We start from the raw sequence: 26,133 nt of genomic DNA, 5'->3' as shown, positions 1-26,133 counted from the left end.
TGTTACAATGAATGAATGAATGTGCATGTAATAAGTGCATGGTAAAATAGTTTTAATGTGTGCAAACATATGTGATTTAAACTCCTGGCTGGATGTGATGTATCGTTTTAACAGCAGATTTCTACATACCCAAAGTCTGGCTCCACCTTCTGTTGAATCTGCTCTCACCGGTTTTACATTAGTCTTAAAGACTAGGTTCATACAGGATCACTGACACCACGATGTTTTAGAAAACTAATCTAAACTCGTTAATAAGCATCTCTTCACCTTCCTTTATTAGAAACTATAGGGTATATTTCATACAGACTACCGTACAAAAGCACTAATTATAATTAGAAATATACAGGGGTTGGACAATGAAAGTGAAACACCTGGTTTTAGACCACAATAATTTATTAGTATTGTGTAGGGCCACCTTTTGCGGCCAATACAGTGCCAGTTCATTTTGGGAATGACATACACAAGTCCTGCACAGTGGTCAGAGGGATTTTAAGCCATTCTTCTTGCAGGATAGTGGCCAGGTCTCTACGTGATGCTGTTTCATTGTCTAACCCCTGTATTTCAAAGCAATAATCAACAGGAACCTGTCTGTAACTGAGATATCAGTCTAAACTATGCTACAAGGGAAATGACACCATATTTTAACACTAATCCTGAAACAGTGGTGACTTTTTAAAGCATATAAATGTAAAGATATACACAGGTCGATGTGCTGTAGAAATACTGTAAATCAATGCATTTATTGAAGACTAAAATGCCCAGTTTCTCTTGTCGTCTAGAGCTTCCTATCTGAAGTATTTGAAGCCTGCATGAGTCACGTCACCAGCATGGACCTCCATTGACACGACTCTCCTCTCCACACTGCTCTGGGTTGGAGCACTTCTCGGCCAATCAGAGTGCATTACTGGGACTAACTGTGGTATGAAGTCATATCTTGAGCACTTGCTGATGCCTGTAGAGGCTGAATAACACATTCAAAAAGACTCTTTCCATTCTGCATCTTAACAGAGAGTATCTGGTGTGATGTTGATGAGAATCTGTGAGCTGACAGAGAGGAGAGGAGGTCTAGAAAGACCCCAGTGTAACTCCCCATGCAGCCCCTATATGTACGTCTCAGCCTAAAGGGGGTTTCCCATGTTTATATTTCTGATTGGTCAGATTTGATCCCTTTGTGCTGTCCCTGCTCTGTGTCATAATGATGCGTCCTGTCACTGACCTACAGAACAAACAGGAAAAGGCATGAGTCCAGTCTCGTTCAGTCAGTCTCCCACATACAGTGATGTCTACCTCTGTACTCTTTATACACACCTCACAGTAAAAGTGCAGCCTGTGCATTTTCACTGTCATCAGATCATTCAGAAAACACCCCCAGAGTTCCTCATACTCTGACAGTGTGGATGAACATTGTCTGGTTCATAATCAGTGACACAAGGTGGTTCTGATGACACTGACATGTTCATTGACATAAACACTTCATTCTGGGACATGAACTAAGGATTTGAGCAAGTTACAGGCATTTGTCAGTAATCCACACTCAGCAGATGTGGAAATACACAACTTTAACCTAAAGAGTCAACTGAAGGTTGAAGGGGGTTTTACTGTGATTCTCACCACACACAGAGTACAGTGTGAAACAACACAGTGTTCCTCCAGGACCCAGGTTAATGTGCACAGTGCAGGACAAGGCCCTTTGTACTGGAGGGTACTCTTAAACACCCATGTTTTTGGAGAGACGAGGACAGGGTGTGACCTGAGGAGGAGGGGTTCTGGGTGGAGCTGGGGACTCGGGGGCACAGAAACAGTCATGTTTTAAATAATATTTAGTCAATGGACTGAAGTCAACCTCGAAAACGATCTGCACTCATCACTGAGCAGAGGGTGTGGGCTTCAGTCAAATATTCCACGTGTTTCTACATTTTTACTGTAAAAATAAATACATTATTGTAATGTGATATGGTTAAGACTCTATTAGATCCATAAGATATTCACCTGAGATCTACTACAGGCAGGAAATAACACAAGGATTAAAGCAGTACAGTGGATTGTAAGGATGTTAATGTGGTATTTGGAAAACGTGGACTGTCTCTGTTTTGGTGCTGGTCAGAGGGGTCCTGACGTTTCCTTTTCTCTGGATGTTAAACAGAGTTGTTTTTAACGACTGTCCCCACAGTTATCTCCTTCTTTAAATTACTGTCGGACTAACTGCAGCAGGAAGTGACAGGAAAGTAGATGAACTTCTGTTGGCGATTGGCTTAATAAAAATCAATCAAAAAAATGATGATGATTAACAAAAGTCTAGCATCTGACTGGTGTCAGTCGAGAATGATTGGCAGACTCCAATGATCTCGCCTCGCCCTCTCGTCTCAAACCACACACACACACACCAACGTGTTTTTGGACCGTGTGGCATTTAACAGAGTCGACTCATCTGAGTCATGAATCTGATTCACTCTGCGCGCTTTAGGGAGGAGAGTGTTTCCCGGAACGCGCCGTTTCTCTCGGTGAAGAGTGAGAACTGGTTTGGACTGGATCTGTTTAACAGACTGAGGATATTCTGCAGTGAAGAGTTGGATTATTTCTGTGGTTCTGGTTTTTCTGTTCGGTTTTAGAGGTGAGTCACTGCTCTGTCGGACTGGATGGGCCCTGTTTTCGCTTTTAAAAGAGTCAGATTTCTGTTTAAATACTAATTTAAATATCGGTGTAGAATACAGTTTTAATCAGCAGTCTATTCGAGGGTAAATCTGGTGTCTATAAAAACAGAGTCTAAATATCACAGTATTCCTCAGTTTGTGTCTCCTTACTGTATTTTTAATCTGTTTTTTAAATCAACAACCACAACTAACCCCGCTTATCTTAAAGTGCCCTCTAAGTCTAGTCCTCTAGTGGTTGTCAGAGCAGTTTCTTTTACAAAGTAAACGGTGCGGTGTTGTTCTCCTAGCGGAGACAGGTTGTTGGAAATATACCCCTCTCTTCTTCATATCTCGGTCTGAGATGAACATGTGAAAGAGCAGGAGAACACACAGCCAGTACAGAGACAGACCACCGGCCTCGGCTCACACTACTGCGGTATAAAACATTATTATTTCTCTGGTACTGTGTGTGAGGAACTCCGATCAGACACTCCTCCACAGGGAAACACAATCCTGGATCTTAAACCACCTGCTTTAGTCTACACCCCTCATTAATGTGCACAAGCACTGTAGAAAAGGGCAACAGGACTTGGCAATTCTCTGTGGATTGGTTCAGAACAGTCCAGCCTTCTACACTTCACCGACTGGTTACCAAGGCTTACCCCTGACCTTAGCAACACCAATAGGAGCCCAATACTGATGCGTGACAGGGCACTGTGACCAATCATTGGATGGCGTCTTCTCCCCTTTCAGTGTCGGTGTCAGATGGGGGTGTGACAAAGATTCTGTTGGTTGTTGGTTGTTGTGTGCATTTATCGCTGTCTCTGACCGGAGAGCAGCTGTGATTGCCTTTTGGGTGAACTGTCTAGAGAAGAACGCAAGTGATTTTATTCAAAACAGCCCTCTTTTAGAGGACTTTAATGTGTGTTTTAGCCCTGTGTGTGTGTGTGTGTGTGTGGTTTCCGTTGAGGAAAGTTAACTTTCTCTGTGCCTCACCAGGGTGTGGAGAGCAGACCGATAGTGTCTGCACACACACACACACACACACACACACACACACACAGACTACATCCACCAGGTCACTTTAAACATGAACCTCTTGGAGATTTTTACAGATTTACAACTTTAACTCGTTATTACTGTGTTTCCCTTTAAAACAAAGAAATAAACGTTTGTGGAAGAGCTCGGTGTGTTCACTTACTGTTACTTTATCAGTGAAAATGACTTTATAAAGTGAATAAAGCTAATGAAAAGCTCTCTACAGTGCGTCCGATCTAATTAATGACAAACACCAAATGGACAGAAGAAATGGAGTCGGACTTGAATGAAGTTAGCGCTGAAAAAGATAAAGAGGTGAATAATCCGCACGGTTTCTTACCTCTGATAAGGACTGTGTATATCAATGTCGCGATGAAACAGATTTTATCCAGAGACATTGCAGCAGAGGTGACAGCTTCGCTAAAAGAGCCCTGTTTAAAGCGCGTGGAGACGGAGTTGTTGCTGTTAGATAAATGCTTAATGGTTAGAGCTACACAAGTTCCGCTCTTCAGTAACCCGCTAACGTCCCTACTACAGGAGCCAATCAAATCTCACCCACCGACATCCCTAGATTGGCTAATTTAAATATTATTTTACTAAGCCAATCAGCAGCCAGAGTAAGAGATTCATCATGCACACTGCAGCGGTCTCCTCCCTCCTCCCTCCTGTGTCGTGGAGGCACTGAACCGCGGGGAAGTTACAGCTTATTGTTTTTAGACAGTACTGTATAACCAATCTGTAATTTAGACAATGTGTGTGTGTGTGTTAAAGCAGGAGAAGTACTAAATGTGCAGGGCAGTGGGCCTCCAGAGCCAGGGCTGAGAAACACTGCTGTAGGACGATGAGCATTGTCCGGGACGTCAGAAACATTTAGTGACATATGGAGGTGTGTGTAAAAGTGATGCTGTGTGTTAATGGAGTCTCATCTCTCACATTTAAAAGTGGTGACCTACAGAAGAACTCACTAACACAGATGTGTGTAAGAACAGTGTTGGTAATATATAACGTCCTAAAAGCTGCACGTGGTGTTGTTTGACATAGTTTTTTTCTGCTGTAGTCCAGTAAATCTACAGGAGTAATTTAGGATGCTGTAATGGAGCCCACTCTCACTGTTTCACTGGTCTGTCACTGGATAGGATCAGAGTTCTCCCAGATTTACCCATGGCTGAGTTTTAAAGAGTAAATTATTAGTGCTCAGGATTAAAAGTGAACCCTGGTGTGATTCTCATGGTGTGTGTCTTGGTTTAGTGTGTTAGGTTATTACTCTAGACTTGTCAGAGCTGGGGAAGATTTCACAAATGAGACAAAAATTGAAAGTTCCTCAGTGAATCAGAGCGCACTCAGAGGTGTGAGATAAATCTAAACTTGGGGTTGAGTCCTTCCTGATTACACTGTAAACCACAGTTCATTCAGAGAGATTTCTCTGCGGTTAAATGTCTTACTGAATGGACTGATGTTTACAGTGTACTAAAACTGTTATTACGTACTTAGTTTACACTGAAGGCTCAATACTAAACTGTGTAGTCTTCCTTCAGTAAGAACTTGACAGTAATTGGGTTTTTTAGATCACACTGAATATGAAAGTCACATCACAGAAAGCAGAAACTGAAAACAGTTATCTTAACTTACTGTTGTGTGCAGTGGCGGACTCTGACAAAAATATTCGGACTACCACATTCAATAACGCACACCTTTTAGGTGTTTTCGGACTCTTGAATGTGTAAATAACTGTGCAAACCTTAAACCATGTTGGTGAGTGGTGACTTTACGCCTAGAATTATTGGATTCTCTGTTAAAGAGGCACACAGCTGCAGTGACATAACTTGGACAAAATGATATAATTTAAAAAAAGTGATTTTCTTTCATTTCTGGTCCTTAACCACCTACATAATAACTGCCTAGCACATGTTTCCAGGGCCAAAAATTAGCTTAGCCTTGGCCTAGCCTACTACACACTCCACAAACAATAATAGTTTAATAATGAAATTAGACTGACTTACTGTTATTGTTGTTGAATAGTGGTTTTATAAAGTGTTCTTACAATTAAGACTATTTAGTTCAGGACTGAAGACATGAAAGTGCCAACATATATTCTCATCCACTCAGTGTACACAATGTCTTATAAATTGCTGCTAGTGGTAAGTCCATTATTAGCCCGTTTCACCTGCGTTTACAATACAAACTTACTTGGCCATAGAACATTAGCCAAAACTATTTTATTGAAGTTTTATTATTTTACTAAATTTACCAAGGGTTTGGTTTGCTTTAGCTTAAATCTTACATAGCCTAAGTGTTCTGATATGATCGGGCCAGCCCTGTGTCAGTAAAGAAAATAACCAATGGGCCACAGGCCACTGATCTACTGGTTTTATGGGCCGGTCAAAAAAATAAAAGTGTCAGAACTGTTGGACCAAATAGCACGTCGCCCCACTGGGAAAATGCCCAGTATGCCAAATGGCCAGTCCATCCCTGGTTCTGTTAGCAAAATGCTATGTGTTCTTGTTTCTGGTTCGTGATTTTTTGTACATCATGAGTTACCAAAATAACCAAATTAATCCTGTTGTTCTCTGTATGTTTAAACAGATCATAGAGAGTTTAGCACCAAACATCCCAATGGACTTCTGCAAAATAAGTCTTAACCACAAACATCCCCACCACCCTCTGCACATGCACTACAGAGGAACCAGGAGATTCATCTGAGAAAGATTCACTCCCAGCCTTCCAGGAGATTCAACTGAGAAAGATTCACCTGAGAAAGATTCACTCTCAGCCTTCCAGGAGATTCAACTGAGAAAGATTCACCTGAGAAAGATTCACTCCCAGCCTTCCAGGAGATTCAACTGAGAAAGATTCACCTGAGAAAGATTCATTCCCAGCCTTCCAGGAGATTCAACTGAGAAAGATTCATTCCCAGCCTTTCAGGAGATTCACCCGAGAAAGATTCACTCACACACACCCAGGATATTTACTAGTCATGATGTCTGAGGAAGACTTATAAACTCACAGCAGATTTCAATCACTGAGCTCAGAGCCTATTAACCAGACTGCTATCAGGTCGAATGAACTGAAACATCCTTCTACTGAATAAGCTGCTCTTCAATCTCACATTTCTGTTTTAAATTACTTAATGTTATAACTACAAACTCAATCCTGTGTTTGTTCTTGGGTTTAAAGCATCGCGGTCACTGCTGTTGTTGTCTTTCTTTGTCACTTACGGACACTTTGTCAATACATGGTCTTAGTTATAGACAGTTTATAAAGGTGCAGTGCAGCTGAAAGTGTGCATAGTTATTTATTCCTATTTAAGACGATGACACTGCAGTTTGATTGTCTTTTGTAATTGCTTGATGTGTTTATGTCAAATAAATAACTAGGAACAAGTAACTTGTTTCTTTTATTTGTATTTGGTATATCAGAAATATTAACAATGTTCTAATAATAACATTATCTATAAATGTTAATAATAATATAATATTAACAGTAAAGTTGTTGTGTGTAAAATCTTTCAGAAAGCAGTGTAATTGTTTGTATGATCACATCAGATACTTCCATAATTCACAAAACACTGACTGTAAGAGAAATATGAGTCCTAAATAATCTGATTGTTCTGTACACAGCACACAGCCTAACAGTAAAACAAATGCAGCAAATGTGTATTAATAGTGATAGTAAGATTAGAGTTAATTGTTTTATGTTAAAGGTACATAATTTACGATGACAACGGTAAGAATAAACCTTTGGCAGTTGTTAGAATGTTCCATTGGAAGGAGGAACCCAAAGTAGATTCCTTGTCATTTGAAAACTGAAAAGCGTTAATGGGCTCTATAGTTTGATTGTATCTGACCACAACCTAAGATGATTTGCACTGATAACATGTGTAAACTACAATGAAACAATGTCAGATTTGTTCATTTACTTACTGTAATGTAATGACATGTACAGTTTCTTTTAGGTCATTAAGGTACTTTACTTATAGACAAGTCTGCTAATTAATGAACAAACTAAAGGCAAGGTTTTTTTATAGAGCACCCATCATACACAAGGGCAATTCAAAGTGCTTTAAAGGGTCAAAAGCAGTTAAACCAAGAGCAAGATTTAAAAAATCATAAAGGACATAACTATTAAAATAGTGTAATAAAAGAAAAAACAATGTAATTATTTAAACAATTAAATTTATACAATATAAGAAAAAAAACACTGAAATGCAGTAACAATGAAAATGGGAGTATTTTTAACTGAGCTGTAGCTGCTCAAACCAAGTTTTCAGTCTTAATTTAAAAAGTGTCTAAAGTCAGGGCTCTTCTAATGTTCTCAGTCTGGTTCTGTTTAAGAGCAGCACAGCAGCTTCTCCATGTTCAGTTTTCACCTGAGGCAGGGCTAACTAACATAGCACAGTAGTTTAACTGTTAATGTTGTACAGTATGTTGTAAAGTAGTGATGTGTCGGTCGCGAACGAACCGGTTCAAAGAGCCGGCTCTTGTAAGTGAACGATGAGAGCCGGTTCCCGTGTAAGACCGAGCCATTTTTTTCTAAGGCTTGTCATTCAACCAATCAGAGAACAACAAGCAAGCTCCAACCCTCCGAGCTGAGACACTTGGTTTTCCTGAATGCCAATCTGCCTTCCAAAAAATTGTTTAAGAAAATGTTAAATCAGTTAAATGTTTGTTGACAGTTGTGGTTGGTTTAATCACTACCATTGAATGCTGCTATTTTGCACTGTGCAGAGTTGTTGTTTATTTTATTTCCCAGAAATGGATGATTATTTAATTTAATAAGCTATTTTGTAATACCTACCTTTTGGGTTCCATTGGCTATATTTCAGAGTTTACAAGTGATTTATTATTAAGGTGTTTAAATAAAAATCCAGTTATTTATACAATTGAATGTGAGAGTACAATCAGTGAGTTATTACAAGACAGCCATAAAACAATTGGCCATTGCAACACTATTTATTATTTTTAATATTGAACAATAATATTGTGTCCATACAGTCATGTAAAATGTAGGTAATATTGTTCTGTACCAGTGGAAATAAGTGGTAAAACAAAGAGCCATTTAGGAGCCGAAAGAGCCGGCTCTTCATGAAGAGCCGAGCCGTAAGAGCCGGCTCTCCAAAAAGAGCCGAAATTCCCATCACTATTGTAAAGTACATATACAGAGTCTGTAGTTTCAGTCAGGCGAGTTTTAACCAATAGCACCGCAGCTTCCGCCTTCTTTTGGAAGATCTGTTAAAACGAGTGGCTGCAGTGTGACTCCTGTTGTTGATTGGCTTAATAACGTGACTGACAACGAAAGTCTAGTATCTGATTGGTTGCACACAAAATTATTGACAGTTGCCCCGCCTACCGGCGACGATTTCGCGCGCATTTTTCCCGCCACTGAGACGGAGCCTGACCATTTCCCCGGAGTTTCGCCTCAAAGACCTTCAGTCCTCAGGAGTCTGTTCTCACGAGTCGAAAGACGGCCTCCCGAACTTGAAGTACTTTGTTTCGAGAAACATCGTGTGTCTTGTTGTGATTAATTCGCGGTGGACTCCGACCTGCTCTGTTTTCCCCGGAACGCGCCGTTTCTCTCGGTGAAGAGTGAGGACGGGTTTGGACTGGATCTGTTTAACAGACTGAGGATATTCTGCAGTGAAGAGTTGGATTATTTCTGTGGTTCTGGTTTTTCTGTTCGGTTTTAGAGGTGAGTTACTGCTCTGTCTGATTCACTTTTAAAGAGTCAGATATCCGTTTAAATACCGGTGTAGGATCCAGTTTTAGTCAGCGGTCTATTCGAGGGTAAATCTGGTGTCTATAAAAATAGAGTCTAAATTCCCGGGGTCTTTAGGAGCGTTTTAGCGCCGTGTGTGTGGTTTCTGTTGAGGAAAGTTAGCAGCAGGAGCTCACTCTCTCTCTCTCTCTCTCTCTCTCTCTCTCTCTCTCTCTGTGCCTCAGCGGGGTTTAGGGAGCACACAGACAGAGTTAGAGTCTATGGTCTGTACACACACACACACACACACAGAGAGAGAGACTACATCCACCAGATCACTTTAAATAACTTCTTGGGGGTGATTTTCACAGATTTACAACTTTAACTCGTTATTACTGTGTTTCCTTAAATCAAAGACATGAACAAACGTTTGTGGAAGAGCTGTGTGTGTTCACTTACTGTTACTTTATCAGTGAAAATGACTTTATAAAGTGAATGAATAAAGCTAATGAAAAGCTCCCTACAGTTCGTCCGATCTAATTAATGACAAACACCAAATGGACAGAAGAAATGGAGTCGGACTTGAATGAAGTTAGCGCTGAAACACGGTGCAGTGTGTTTTCAGGTCAGTGTTAGTTTACCGAGAGATAAAGAGGTGAATAATCCGCACGGTTTCTTACCTTCGGTGAAGACTGTGTACACCAATGTCGCGATGATCCAGGCTTTATCCAGAGACATTGCAGCAGAGAGGACAGCTTCGCTAAAAGAGACCTGTTTAAAGCGCGTGGAGCCGGGCGTGTTGTCATTTACACTGGTGAGGTGTGCCGTCAGGTTCACCCTACTCCAATCAGCCAATCAAATCTCACTTCCGCTCAGTGTTACACGGGCTGCACACAATATAAAGGCAAAGGAAAAAGACGAAGTTTAAAATGCTTCATTCCACTTTAAATAAATAAGTCCTTAGACATCTGCATTTATTTATAAAAATCATTTATCTTTTAGTCTGCTTAATTTCACTAACCCAGTCTCACTGGGAATTCCTTTATAACTCTTAATAAATCACTCACTGCTGGCAATGATTGAGCTCTTTTACGTTTTTGGTTTTTATGGTTGGATCATTCTCAGCGCTGCAGTGACACTGACGTGGTGGTGGTGTGTTAGTGTGTGTTGTGCTGGTGTAGAGTGGATCAGACACAGCAGTGCTGCTGGAGTTTTTAAACCCTGTGTCCACTCTCTGTCCACTCTGTGAGACACTCCTCCCTCGTTGGTCCACCTTGTAGATGTAGAGTTAGAGACAGTAGCTCATCTGTCGCTGCACAGTGTGTGTCGCTCGTCCTCTAGTCCTCCATCAGTGACACAGGACGCTGTCGGCTGGATGTTTTTGGTCAGTGGACTATTCTCAGTCCAGCAGTGACACTGAGGGATTTAAAAACTCCAGCAGCATTAGAAACAACTGGATCAAAAAAAGGACCAAGCACAATCCAGAAATGGTGATCAGCATACCAACACAGACCACAGAGACTCAGGAATCACAGAACACAGAGTATCACCAAAACGAGAGCATAGCTCCCTTCAGGATGATTGTGTAGGTCTTAGTGAGCCAGTCAAGGTGGAAACAGCAGGTGTGGAGGTGGAGGCTGTCTCTGGTGAAGCTGAGAGGACCATCTAACCCTGCAATAGGAAGACCTTAAGGAGACTTGCTGAAACACATACAGGACACACAAAACAAACAACACCAACACCATTTCACACCAACAAGAGTGTGGTCAAGACTCCTAGCTGTGCATTAGCTTTCACCTGTAACAGGTTTAGAAATGTAAGTCACTCTGTAAATGGATTTCAGATTTTAAAGAGGGAAACCGACATTAGTGACTGTGCTCTGCTTCGTTTCTGCACAACTTTCTCCAACAAAGAAGAAATGTAATCCACAACATCTTCATTAAGTACACTTTTGATACCTATTCCTTCTCTATTTCCTGTTCCCCACAGATAAACACACTCTCATTTCCCCCTTCACCGTCCAGTCTGAAGACTCCTCACACAACGTCTACCAGTTCAGTGTAGAGACTTTGCTGGACACCACACAGGTGGACTCCTACAGCAGTCGGGACGGTATCAGGACTCCTAAACAGAGCTGGGTGAAGGAGATAGAGGAGAGTGAGTGGAGAACAGGAACTGAGAAGCTGGAGAATGTTTCATTCCTTCAGTGTGATTCAAACACAGATGGAGGCCTTCAGACACAACACATCAGGTTAGAAGACGTATTTGTTTTTAATTTTTGGATGTGTAATCTTCGTGAGGAGCAAGGGCACGATGTGGATGTCTGTGATCAGCTGAATATCCAGTGTTGAGTGTCTGATGATCTCTGGGTTCAGACAGGTGCTTGAAATCCTTGAAAATGCTTTAATATTATTGTTGTGTTTTTCAGGTTTGAAAAGTGCTGGAATTTTGGATAAAGTTCTTGAAAATGCTTAAAACTGTAACTGTATTTCTTTCACAACAAATGGCTGAATAGTTCTTATTGGATGGAAAAATAAAATAAGTGGCAGAGCTTAAAACGATAGCTGCTCCGCATGGACATAATTTTAAAATGATACAATAAAAGAAAACAACTGATAAATACACTGGTCCTACCCAACTAAGACATTTATAGAGCAGTAATAACACCTTAAAGTCTATTCTGTAACAGACTGGTATCCAGTGTAAGGATTTGAGGATGAGGGTAATGTGATCTCTTCCTTTGCTCCGAGTGAGACTCTGGCAGCTGCATTTTGAATCAGCTGAAGCTGTTTAATGGTCTTTTGTGGAAGTCCAGCTAAGAGACCATTACAGTAATCAATCCTGCTAGAAATAAAGGCATGGATAAGTTTCTCCGGGTCTGGTTTAGTCAGAAAATCTCTAATCTTACTGATGTTCTTAAGATGGTAAAACGCTGTAATCGCTTTAATATGAGACTAAAACTGAGATCTGAGTTCATTAATACACCAAGGTTGCGAGCCTGTTCTTTAGATTTGAGGGCCCTCGAGTCCAGATACGCAGCCAATCTGTGTCTCTCATTACTGTTCTCAAATAGAATAATCTCAGTTTTATCTTTATTCAGCTGCAGAAAGTTGTGTCCCATCCAGTTAGTGATGTTTTCAATTCACTTGCTTAATGAGTCACTGGACCAGAGTCGTTAGGGGACAGGGCCATGTAAATCTGAGTATCATCTACATAGCTGTGATAGGAACAGCCCATAGTCTTGTAGAATCTGGCCAAGAGGAAGCATATATAAATTAAATAAAAGTGGACCAAGAATAGAACCCTGGGGGACAAGTCCTCGGTATTTAAGTGAATGTCATTAATTACCTTGATTAGAGCAGTCTCAGTGTTGTGATTAAACCAGAACCCGGACTGAAATTTGTCTAGGCTACTGTTAATGGACAAGAAACTAATGATTTGCCTGAAAACTATTTTTTCAATGATTTTGCCAATGAACGGTAAATTGGAAATTGGTCTGTAGTTACTTATCAGAGATGATTCTAAATTTGTCTTTTTTAGAAGAGGTTTTATGTATAAGACAAGGACAAAACCCAGGAGTAGCCTTCTGCAGAGTCTTCAAAAAGCACCTGCAGCTTTTAACAGTGGGAGAGTACATCGAGAACATCAAGGTACATCGTAGTGGAGAGTTTTCAAGAACATGTGAATGCTTATGTGTTTATGTACACTGCTAGCTTCCGAATTTTCAGGCTTAATGATGTGCACTGTGTGTGATACAATTGGGTAATGCTAGTTTTCATGGCATTATTTCCATACAATACTAGAAAATAAGAGGTGAAATTATAAATGTGCATTTTTAAACATTTCACGCACAAAAGCACAGGACTAAAAAAAGAAAACAGACTCATTTTAGAGAGCAAGGAAAGTCTACTTATAAACAGGTGACACATTTTGAAACTTTGATTTCTTTTTAATTTCATATCCTTCTGCTATTGCCAAATACAGTTCAGAATTATTATCCTTTTAATAAAAATATATAAAAAGTGAAGTTATCATTTTGAGTTTGTATTTATTTGAATAAATCTGCAGTTTACTGTGAGGTGTTGGAAAAGCTTGAAAATGGACCCTGAAAGACCTTAAAGTGCTTGAATTTGACTTTGGATAAACTGTACGAACCTTGTGGTTTACCCCAAAACCCCTTCTACACATTCTGAAACCCAGAATGTTTCCAGACTTTACAGGAAGCAGCCGTAGGTGTAAACGTGTGACAGATCAATAGTGTGTTCCCAGTGTCTTACCTCTTACCAGAGATTTAAAAACCTCAGAAGAAGGTGTACGTACTCTGTTTTGAATTTTCTGTGCCTTGTTTCTACTCTAGGCTCCTCCAGGGTGTGTTCCATCCTTGAGCCCAATGATTCCGGGTAGACTCCGGACACACCGCGATCCTGAACTGGATGAGGCTTACAGGTAATAAATGAATGTACTCTAGTGCGTCTTGGGATTTTGTTCATTTGTATACAGAACTTTTTTTTTTTTCTTACACACTCTTTTAAATTTAAAATCCAATCAAAATCTCTGTAGCAGGCCTGGATTCTCTTGCATTCACATGAAAACATATAATTATATTAATTATAATAATTGTTAGTTATTTTAACAAATGTTTATTTTGCATTGTGGCACTGAATGACATACTCAAGTATCCTGTTACATCAGAATATTCATGACTTAGTTTGTGGTTTTAGTTCTCTGATTAAAGTAGCAGTAGTAGAATGAAAATGTGTGTGTGTTATGGTATTACTGCATCAGGAAGAAAGTAAAGCAATACAGAGGTATGTTTATTATGAAAAAAACTAACCTTTATTATAAATTAAAACAAGAAACTGGTGTAAAAGTGATGTAACTTCAGATCATTTTAAGTCCTCAGTCATTATGCTGTTAAAGCATTTCAGTATATTTATAAATTACATTAATATAAAAACATAGCTAATGAAGCCATCGTAATGACTCAGAACACATTAAATAAAACGATACTTTCTTAACTGATGTAACGTGAAATTATTTGAAGTCTTTGAAGTCTAACAGATAAGGGCATCTATAAAGTAAGACATTAATGTTCATTATATACTGCTCTTATTAAGAAAGCCTAGAATGGAATAAAGTGCTTTTAATATTAAATTATTTTTAAATATTTAAAAGTAATATAAATATACTTGTTAATTTAGTGCAACAGTGAAATTCTGTTGTACTGAATGACACTCAGTTTTGTTCTTTAATGTCAACTAAACTATGTCAGTAAAAAGACATTTTTATCAAATGTTGAAATACACTGTGCATGTGCTGAAGGGTCCTAGAGGTCTTTGTTGTTACAATTGGTCACATGACTTCAGTAACTTGATCTCATTTCAAAATAAGGGTCTTTATTAACTTTGTACTGAATGACAACAGAAAATTGGGGAAATGGGGACTGAAAGTGTCTTGAATATTATTAATATTTAAAAACACATCTGAAGGACTGTCGTTTACAATGTGACACATGACGTTTGTACAGTTATGCCAAAGCAGTAAAACTTAAGGTTTACTTAAGATTAATTAGTTGTTTTAATGTAGATGTTTTAGTTCTTGAAGAGGTAGGTGGACATTTGCGCTGAATGACATTTTGGGGGTTTCAAGGGTTAGTTTTTCAAATTTTCTGTAAAAATTACTTAAAGTTTCAGTAAACTTGTGCGAAGGGAGTAGACTGAAGGTAGGGCTGGGCAATTAATTGAAATCCACATTCAGAACTTCTAATGGACATAATCTTGTCTATGTTGATTATTTTTATTCTGTTACGTTCCCACTGTGTGTTCATGTACTGTCACTTTAAAACCATGCTACCAAGCTGTAGTCACGTGATTCTGCCACATGGAAGTGACATAAACGCTGAGGCTGATTGATCAACTCAAGCTGTTTTGACTATAATTAAGACAACACTTTTTTTCTCAGTGATTACATTTGATGTCTTTTTGTTCAGTTTCAGCGACCGAAGCACAATCACGCAGCACTCAGAAAACGAGAGCAACATTATAAAATATATCCCAGCTTTAATACTGGAGCATATTTACAGCACAAGCCTTGTCTCTGAACTTTGAGGGTCAAAAATAACAAGCAAAACAAAATAATCGTAATCAAGGTAAAATATACAATTAATCGTGATATTGATTTGCACTCATATCACCCAGGTCTGAGTTAGTTTTGTAGATCTGGAGGAGTTTTGTAATTTGGCTGAAAGCCCAAGATTGTTTTGAGTTTAGAGGAACACTATGTTATATCTATGAAACCGCATTAGGTAATTTTTGGAGGTGGGTAGGAACCACCTCCTCGCCCTTCCTTTCCCTTCATTGATTTTAGTACAGTGCTGTAAAAATGTAGTACACTAGCCCCAAACCTTACGAACTGTGTTATTTGACCAGTCAGAATAAACCACACCTCCATGAGCTGTGACATCACAATCACAACAAAAATGTAATTGATAATAAAATAATCTGTGTTAAATAGTGTGTGTAATATTTATAATTTAATAAAATCACTTATTTCTTTCCCCTGAAATGATCCAGTCTTAGTTTGTGATGAACCTCAGAAAGACTTTAACTTTCTGGAGACACTTCACTACAGTAACATTCACCTGGAATTGAACCACATCTTTTCAGCTTCTACCAACACGTACCACAGTAACACACCAGAGGGAGTGTTATACTGTGAGAGACGAGTACTGTCACTCGTAGAGTAACTCTCAGCCAATCACATTACAGAGAAATAACATGTAATACACCACACAGTGACTTTACTCTCAGACACTTTACTCGGTTTATTCTTTCATTTTTCAGATGATGGAGACAGGAACGGAGTCAGTAACCCCCCTGTAAACGTTGATGAGAGGTCATTGAGCTCCTGAGAGTGACCCATTCTTTCACAAATGTTTGTAGAAGCGGTCTTTATGCTTCAAGTGATTTCAGTGATTTGTACGGGTGAGTGTCTGCAATATCGTGTATAAAACTGCAATAAATGTGTACTTAATGAAGTTTAAAGATTGTTCCTCAGATCAGTGGCTGCAAAAAAATAATAAATAAAAAAAAACTATCAGCACAAGTGTTAAGAACTGAAGAAAACTTTTTAGAAGTATCCAGTCAAAAGCAGTGCTGCTGTGTTATATTCTGATATTCAGAGTATCTTCTTTTATTTGTTGTCTACAGACTGCTTTGGGCACTGGAGGCAGGGGAACACTGATGGACCTGGGTTCTGCAGCCCATTCTTTAAGAAGATTTGATTGTGTGAATGAGTGGATGGTTGGGGTGTGTGTGTACATCAGTAATAGATGAGACCATTTTCTTGGAGGCTATTTGGGAAACATGATATTAATGTAATGTCCAAATACAATGTTTGAACATGACTTCACATTTTCATTGTGATGTAATCTCTATGTAACGATACTTCACTCTACTGAACTGAAACAGAGTATTTCACTGTGTTAGTGGGTTGTGGATTGGTTAATTGTGGGAATAAAGGTATGGTAATATATTTGTGTGGATTACTTAAACTAATCTTAACTGGTCTAAAAGATCAGAGACCATAGGGTATATTTCATACTCACTACTCTACACATTTACAAAGCACTAATTATAATTTTAAAAAATATGAAAAATAAAATGTCTGACTGAGATTTGTCTAAAATATAACTACATTAGCAGTAAAACAAGGTTTTCACACTAATCCTGAAATTGTGGGCTTTCTTTTAAAGCATATAAATGTAAACAAACAGATTGATGTGCGATATAAATATTCGAAATCAAAGCATTTATTGAAGATTTTAAAAAAAAATCTGCAATTTATTACTTCCAGGAACTGTGACGTCAGCGTAGATATGAAGCGTTTTCTTTTTCTTTTTTTTTTTGGGAAGCAAACAGCAGTCCTCTTCTCGACCAATCAGCCGCAACAATGGGCGGGGCTTCATTATTGTACCCGTAGCTAGGAACTCAAACGGCTGGAGCGGGAGACAGAGCTACGGATAAAGGAGCATGGGGAATAAAGACACTGAGAATAACGGGTTATTTACATGGCGGTGTTTAAGGGCTCAAACCCAGTGGACACTCAGCTCAAGCACTGTTCCTCATAGAGAAGAGAAAAGATCTCCTGAGAGAAACAGGGGGATGAAGGTGTTTCTCTCCTGGAGCTGGTGGGTGTTTTCTCTCCTCACCCCCGGGTCCACAGCGGTGGTCTCAGGTAAGACCCGCTCCTCTTTAATCTATGAATCAATAACATGAAACTGGACGACGAGGTGACTTTTCATTAGATCAACACATCAGTGTTTTCATTAGATTTAACTGTTAAACACTTTCAGTAACATCAGTGCATTACTCACAAGACACTTAAAATACAGTAGTAAACTAATATTAATTTAGGGGGAAACCCCTTTCCGCGCCTTCATTTAATTACCTCTCTTCTGTGCATCAAGTGGAGGTGTTGGTGTATAAGAGTTCATACTGTGTAATGAGTAACGTCCTCACACTCATCGAGAGAGTTAACCTCTTCTCTATTAAATGTGTGAGTGGACACTAAATATTATAATGTCACACATTGATAGTAGAAGTACTTGGTGCAGTTACTGAGCATTGGGCTCATGCCTACACACGCGCACACCGCGCAACGCAACTTGAGAAGGGAAGACAGAAAGGGAGGTGTTAGCCTTCGTCACAGCTATTGTTACGTCATCTTTTAGGAAGTGAGTGGTGCCTAGCGCTTACTTTCGCTTGCGTTAGTAAACTCAATGAAAAATAAAAGACAAAGCAACAGTCGATGCAAAGGAGTCACTTTTGTATTGTCCCTGAATGCAGCAACTAATACATTGTAAACACACTTCAACAGTCCATTTTCACACTTTGCCTCTTAAAAGTAGCGGTCCTTTTGCCGTTGGATAGTTGCACTGAAGCGAAAGAACCCCTCACTTAGCCGCGATGCTAGGGTTTGTAGCGAGTACTGTGTACAGAAGGACTATGTCGAGGAGAGGGTGTTTTGTTTAGGTGTCCTAATAGTACAATGTTGGGTGTACGGCAACGAGAAAAGAGACCAGCGGTGCACACATCTAGCAGAGCAGAGATATGTAGCATACGAGGATTCCAGATCATTTAATCAGGACTTCATTAAGAACCATGTGTAAACAATTATCCTTTTAATTGTGGGTATGGCGTTTTCATATCGGCGACAGTTAACATGTTTATTAGTGATCTACCTAGTTATGTTTTCCCCTCAAAGACAGTCGTAAAATAATTTTAAATAGTTATAGATACATAAAATATTATATAGGTGCATCCCTTTCTTACCGTGGCAGGAAAGACATCTCTCTAATCAACATTTACAACACGCTCTCCAGATTTAACTAATGTCTTTACTGGAGAAGCTATTTGGATTAACAAGCTCTGATACTGACACTTGGCCTTCACACATTTGTTTGAATAATGTGAACTAATTGTCACATTGTCTTTTACTACTGTACATTTTGCCTTCAATAAAATAAGCTGATACTGACATGCACTGTGCTTGATTCATAAGAAATATGGAAATAATAACAGGAAACTGAACAGTATTCAAATGGAACTGTAATGTAAGCCTGTTAGAACAGTGTTTCTCAACCCTCATCCTGGAGACACACTGCCCTGCACACTTTAATGGTCTCCCTGTTGTAACACACTACCTACTAACTCTGAAAGGATATGTCAATGAGCTGATTAGTTGAATCAGGTGTGTTGGGAGCATGGAAACCACTAAAGTGTGCAGGGCAAAGTGTCTCCAAAATCAGGTTCAGAAACACTGTTCTACATTTACATTTATGCATTTGACAGATTTCATTCAAATACATTTAAATTTTATAAAAATGAGGAGCTGGTGAAAGCTGTGGGGCAGGGTCACACCAATCTTATCAACAAAGGGCTGGTGTGGCCTCATTCCAATAAAGGAGAAGTAAACCTGATTCTACTGGTTTAAAAAGAACATTATGTAAGATTTAGGTTTTTTGCTCCTGGGGCTCCCCCTAGTGTAAATAATTTATAGCACTGTAATGAAATTACATAGTGCAGTTTATGCATTGCTGAGCCTTATTCTTCTTATTACAGGTCAGTAGAGCATCACAATGATTTAGAATCTGTAATTTTAAGGTAAAAATGTTACACTGTGTTTAATCAAGTTGTCTTATTCCATAAAGAAACACTTTGTATTTTTACTATAAAATTACTGATTCAAAATCATTGCGATGCTCCACTGACTTTACCTAGTGTTCCTTTGGACAGTTTATTAGTTATAGATGGTGTGCCAGTGCTGGGTTGGAATGAACACCTGCAGTCACCCCAGCCCTTTGTGAAGACTGGTGACTCCTGCTGTGGGGGACAGATATGCCTTTCTGCTTCTTTGATTGTCCTTTTTCCACCATGGAATAAGCAGAAAAGATGACAGATAAGACAGAGACAATATTCCTTTGTATTACTGACAAGGTTAACTGCTTAACTTGCAGTCCATTTTTGTAAAATAAATTATACTATGCCATTTTACACTAGCTTTTCAGTCCTATGATTAATAAACTAGCTTCAGAAAGTATGGTTTAAACTACAGATTTGACTAACATTATATAGTTTTCTGTAGTCCTGGTAGGTGACACCACCACTGCATCTGACTACTATCTAACACACTGGTGATATAGCTGCCAAACTGAACTGCACTTACCAACCAGACAGTGACTAGAGATATTAGCTAACATCAGCTTAAAACAATGATTTAGTAAAATATGTTTACGTTTCAAACTCTGTCCCTTTTACAGGATAAATAGCTAAACAGAAATCATTAGCTAAGGTTAGCTACTATACCTGGTGTTGATGGGCCGCTCCAGGGTCTCCGCATGGACCTCACACAGAGAGCATGGACTTCTCGCTCGCAGCAAAGCATCTTTGTCAAAGCAATGTTACTTTGTTTACATTTTTTATATTTCAGTATGTATATATGGTTACTTAACTTCCATAATCACAGTGTCATTTCACAACTGCACTTTATGTAAATTATGTAAATAATGTTATATATTGTCCCCTCCAGGGTGTATTCCCGCCTTGCGCCCGATGATTCCAGGTAGGCTCTGGATCCCCCGCGACCCTAAATTGGATAAGGGTTACAGATAATGGATGGATGGATGTTATATATTGCACTTCTGGTTAGATGCTAACTACATTTCATTGGCCCTGTACTTGGACTCTGCACAATGACAATGAAGTTGAATCTAATCTAATCTGATAAGTGCTGGTCAGGGTTATGCAGGAAAGATCCCTGAACAAGTGGTCCACATTAGCCTCCTGGCAGCAGATGGACTCGTTCGCAGACGGCATTTCAGTGCAGTGATCATATGTGCACCAGCTAGTAGTGATGACAAAACGAAGCTTCATGAACCAATGGGGGTTTTCAGCCAAAGGGTTCATTACTTGAAGCCTCAGTGAGTCGTTCTCACTAGTGACACCTGCTGTGCAAAGCGTTATATGACAGATTAAATGAATCCTGAGCCAGAGCATCCTGGAATGTCTATGTTTAAAATAAACTGGTTTCCCACTCTGTCTCAGTGAATATAAAAGTGTGTGTTTGCATGGAAATATTGTTAGTTAATTGTTGTGAGGGTGAACACTTAAAATAAACACAGCAATGATATACACTGACTCTGACTGTGAGAGTGCTTATGGAACTGGGAGTGAAAGACAGTAAACTGTAACAGAGCAGTGTGGGGAGAGGGACCAATATAACTTATTGATTCTTATTTAAAACAAAATTAAACTCTTATTGTGTGGGTTGAGGCGATCCCTTTTCTTTGATACAGTCTCCCCAGCCCTTAGAGAACACCCTTTCACACAGCACTGAGGAGGCTGGAGTACATGATGTCAGTGCTAGCTGATATAAGTATGTATAAATCCCACGAAGTGCTGCGAGGCTCGAGCCCTCTGTGCGTTAGTGACACTCAAACTGAAACGATCACGTGCCCCACAGAATCAGAATCTCTTTTGTCACCAGTCACGTGATTTTTACGGTAACGATACCATCCTCGAACAGGGGCTTCCTCTGACACGCCCCTTTTTGCTCGACACAGGCTCCGAAGCCTCGCTTCAAATGTCACAACACTACCAGCGTTTCCCACCCTCTCCAAACTCGGGGAACGGCTGGATGCTCCTCTCCACAAACGTGTGTTGCACCGTTCCTCTTTAATTTCTCCTCAGCGGCTCCAAGGCATAAGCCATCGGGTTTTTTGGAGCTTAATCAGAATTCCTTCCAGACTCGTCTAAAGCCATGATATCACCAAAACAACGAACATGTTTCCCTTGACCGTGACCGTTCCTCCGTATGGAACGCCGTTGGTCTCTAAACGTGTTGGATTCTCCGTGTAAATACGTAGCGTATAATTTTGTGTTAACACGCTAAAGTATTTACGGTATTAAGTTTGTGTATTTATTTATACTGGTGTATTGCTGAAACAACATAAAGCCTTAACTTACCAAATAACGGAAACATTCCAGTATTTAATATCCTGAAAAATGTTTCTTTTATGAGATTTTGTAAAAACATTATACATATATAAATGTATATTGTTGAACGTATATATAAATATAAAACCCATTCAACCACCACAGAATTTACTGCTGAAAAAAGCCCTTTTTTAATTCAGATTTTTTTGTTCAATTTTATTTTGAAGGAGATTTATCCTCTCACGTTTTTAATGTGTATATATAGAAGTAGATACACATAATTAAATAAAACATGAGTAAATTAATGTATCTTTAAACATATTATATATGTTTACAGAAAGAGGAGGATCTGGAAATTTCACTATGGGTTTGTATTGACACTGTAGTGTTTAGCAGTATGCTATTAAAAGAATGCACATAATTTATCAATGTGAATGAATTACGCCTCAGTATGTGTCACACACAGTGTGAGAGAATAGTGATGTTTGTTTGATATAAAATTATAAAAAGCTTTAGAGCATGTTATGAAAGGTATTTTAAGGCATTATAGTAAAAAAATCTTTAATTGTGAAAAATAAACTTCCAGTTGTCATGGGGATCAGCTTTACTAGTATTGCTGTCTTCACACTGCTCACGTAGGGCTCAACGTAGCCATAGGTCAGTGCTCAGCTCACTGTGTTATGAATAATTCAGATGAAACGTAGGGACTACGTTCACAAAGGATTTATGTTTTGTGTCAGGTACAGTGTGTGATGTAAATCATATCATGAATATGTAAGTACACCCGGATTTGAGGCTTCCCATTGGCGAAAACCTTAAGAAGCGTGTAAACGTGTCATTTTTGGTCACGTTATCGCGACAAAGTTTTATGGAACGCCGTTGGTCTCTAAACGTGTTGGATTCTCCGTGTTAATACGTAGCTTATAATTTCGTGTTAACACGCTAAGGTATTTACGTGTTAACACGTTATGAACATGTTAACACGTTAAGTTTTTGTATTTCGTGAATCATGATGCTTTACTGCCACCTACTGGTGTATGGTGTTATTGCTGAAACAACATAAAGCCTTAACTTACCAAATAACGGAAAAAAATCTATATAAAATATATATATATATATATATATATATATGTGACGGGGGCGCACGCTCCAGGGGCTACTACTATGCACCCTCTATAAAATAAAAGAGCTTACCGCCACATACAATAACCACGACTACGCCACCCCAATTGTCTAAAGGGTATGGGGACCCCTGTCAGGTTTCTCAAATAAATGAGGGATAAGGCTGCTTAACAAAAGGCACTTTATTCAGTCAACACAGTATAAAAATCAATTCACATTAACACGAGTCTTGAATTCAATAGTGAACACCAGGAACACTCCCATTCAGCCCAATACCTCTGGCAAAGCCTAAAAAGGTTAATAGTAAGATGCCCACAGAGTAATAAAGGAGTTCCAGTTAATTACCCCCAGGAAACAAAAAGAAAACACCTCTAAACATAAACCACTCACAAAAAGAAGGAAACCAAAAGTACTCAAACTTAAGCCTTGGGGCAGAACACTAATAATTACTCTAGGGTCATCACGATTAAGACTTATTCAAACGTGTTAAACACTAAATGGGCATAACGGGCAACCCCTAGTAACACTGAGTAAAAATAGTGGTCCTATGGTCCACTAAGAGAAGAAAACTAAAAGACAACAGTACAGATGGCTCAATAAAACAATACAATACTACTAAAATTTGGCATGAGAGGCAAGCAAGTAATATAAAAAGAAGGGAGAGAAAAAAAAGAAAAGAAACAAAAGAAAACAGTGGCCTACAGGCAACCAGGCCTGGCCCCACTAGAGGCTGCAAAGCACGATCAACTGGAACAGGAAGTGTGACATTCAGGCCACCGCGGTCAATTACTAGCTGCTGCAAAGTGCGATCAACCAGCACCGGAACAATGACGTTCAGGCAACTGCAATCAAGTGTAAGCCTTAACGGCGAAGTCAGTTATCCGTGGCCTCAAACCACCATCTACACTATAGATCGCTGGGTAGTCAAGCAAGGCTAGAAACCTGCTTAAACCTCGGACACTTGGCTTCCGATTCAGCCAGAGAAATACGACTCAGCTTCCACCGCCGCGACGACGCTGCACGCCCACACACACCACCTTGGTTGATCGAAAGCGGAAGTGAAAATTATTGGTGATCCTGGGGCTTTTATCGTCCTATCCAACCCACCAGGTGGCGACAATAATACCCTCTTTAGTGCTCCCTGTCAACCATACCACATTCACCCCCTCTTTCAAAGTTCACCGTCCCGGTGAACTAGTTACCCCACCAGAACACTACTGCCATGGCCGAAAAATGGTAAGAACGGGGCCAGATGTGACTAAACCAGTAACACCATTTGCTGTAGCTGCACGAGGGAGGTGGAAAGGGTTTGGATGCTGGCCTGCAGTGCTACGAGCCGAACGCCGCAACATAGGAACAGGTAAAAACTCCGGCCCTTGATGTTCAGGTATCAACGGCACCTGAGGAGCTAAGGGGATAGCAGGTGCGCTAACTGTACACCCCTGCTGCTCTTGGATAGGTTCCACTACCTGACCTAAACGAGGCTCAGTCACCCTCCCAACCACATCAACTACTGGGGGCCCTACACCCACCAATACCTCTCCCGATACACTCTCTTCTTCTAAATCATCTAAACCTACCTCCTGATGACAAGCTAACCCGGGTTCTACAATAACCTTTTCGGCTGGTGTTAATGAATTTGTTGCCGTGGTCACAACCTTTAATTCTGACCGATGCACTGTTTTGCAACCTTCCTCAGTCCCTGTTGGCCTAATCTTATACAGAGTCCCCACATGATCTAAGCACTCCACTATATCAAAAACAGTAGAACTCCAGAGATCCTGTACCTTATGCCTACCTTGAAAATGATTCCTACAACGAACCCGTGTGCCTGGAGAAAGTAGGGGTGCTGGTGCATTATAATTACGCCTCCGATATGCTGCTGCCTCCTCTAAATGTTCTTTTGCTCTAACGTACACCTCAGCCAAATGCTCCCTATGTTGAGCTACCCAATCAGAAAGATCAATGTTCCCCTCCCCTTCCTCACAACCATTCCCCAACAACCTATCAATGGGCAGCTGTGGTTTCTGCCCAAACATTAATTCATATGGGGAGTAATGGGTAGACTGGTGCACCGTGGTGTTATAAGCAAACACTAACTGTGGTAACAGTTGCGGCCACTTTCTTTTCTTTTCAGGAGGCAAAGTTCTAAGCAAATCATGCAGAGTTCTATTAAAACGCTCGCATTGCCCATTGCCTTCCGGATGGTAAGGTGTAGTCCGACTCTTCTCTATGCCGTAGAGCTCACAAAGGCGTCGCAACAACTCCCCCTCAAAGCTACGACCCTGATCTGAATGGATCCTTTGAGGTACCCCATACACATAGAACCACCTTTCGGTTAACACCCTCACCACCGTACTGGCTTTTTGGTCAGGCACTGGATATGCTTGGGTAAATTTTGAAAATACATCGGTAATTACTAACACATTCTCTTGTCCGCTACTAGCCCGCTCCAAAAGGGTAAAATCGATGGCCACAATTTCTAAAGGTCGAGTGGCCAATAAACTACCCATAAAAGTTCTTACTTTAGGGCGTGTGGCCTTAGCCACGGAACATCGGTCACACTGAAGGCACCAATCCCTCACATCTTGCCACATCTTAGGCCAGTAACACCTCTGCCGCACAAGGTCCGTAGTGCGCTCTATACCCTGGTGACCGTGATGGTCATGTAGCCCGGTGAGCACCTCACCCTGCAGTGCCTTAGGCAACAACAACTGAAAGACTGGGTTGGTTGCTGATGGAAATTTAACTTGTCTGTACAAAACACCCTCAATCTCTATAATCCTAGGCCATTGCCTAACCAACTCCCTCAACCCCTGTCTCCCTTCTTAGCTCTAGTACCGTAGGCTTCCGTCCTTGCTTCCAATACTGCAAGAACGCGGCAATACATGGGTCAGCCGCTTGCAACACCTTAAGGTCAGCCCTACTGCGACTAGGGACTGCATCTACTGTCTGACACATCAGGTCGCGTCTCTCTAAGCCACCTACCTGATGAGCTACCTCGAGGGGAATGGAAACCCCTCCTACCAACCCCCCCGAAAAAGCTTCAGAAGGGACAGGCAACCGAGACAAGGCATCTGCATTGCGATTGGCCACGCCTGGGCGATACTTGATCTCATAATCAAACAATGCTAACTGGGATGCCCACCGCTGTTCTA

The 26,133-nt window shown here is 40.1% G+C and overlaps 1 protein-coding gene across 1 annotated transcript in view; it reads left to right on the top strand.

Moving 5' to 3' along the window:
• The first annotated feature begins 17,352 nt into the window (after nt 1–17,352).
• Nucleotides 17,353–26,133, top strand: part of LOC136694891 (BOLA class I histocompatibility antigen, alpha chain BL3-6-like) — a 28,435-nt gene continuing 19,654 nt past the window's right edge. Inside the window, exon 1 of the mRNA XM_066668718.1 lies at nt 17,353–17,594. Coding sequence (XP_066524815.1) covers nt 17,390–17,594 — 205 coding nt within the window. The 5' untranslated portion in view covers nt 17,353–17,389. The remainder of the gene's footprint in view (nt 17,595–26,133) is intronic.

This window comes from Hoplias malabaricus, chromosome 4, assembly GCF_029633855.1.
Source record: "Hoplias malabaricus isolate fHopMal1 chromosome 4, fHopMal1.hap1, whole genome shotgun sequence".
Lineage (NCBI taxonomy): Eukaryota > Metazoa > Chordata > Actinopteri > Characiformes > Erythrinidae > Hoplias > Hoplias malabaricus.
Note: the sequence above shows the minus strand (reverse complement) of the source record. Positions and strands in the feature narration are given on the sequence as shown.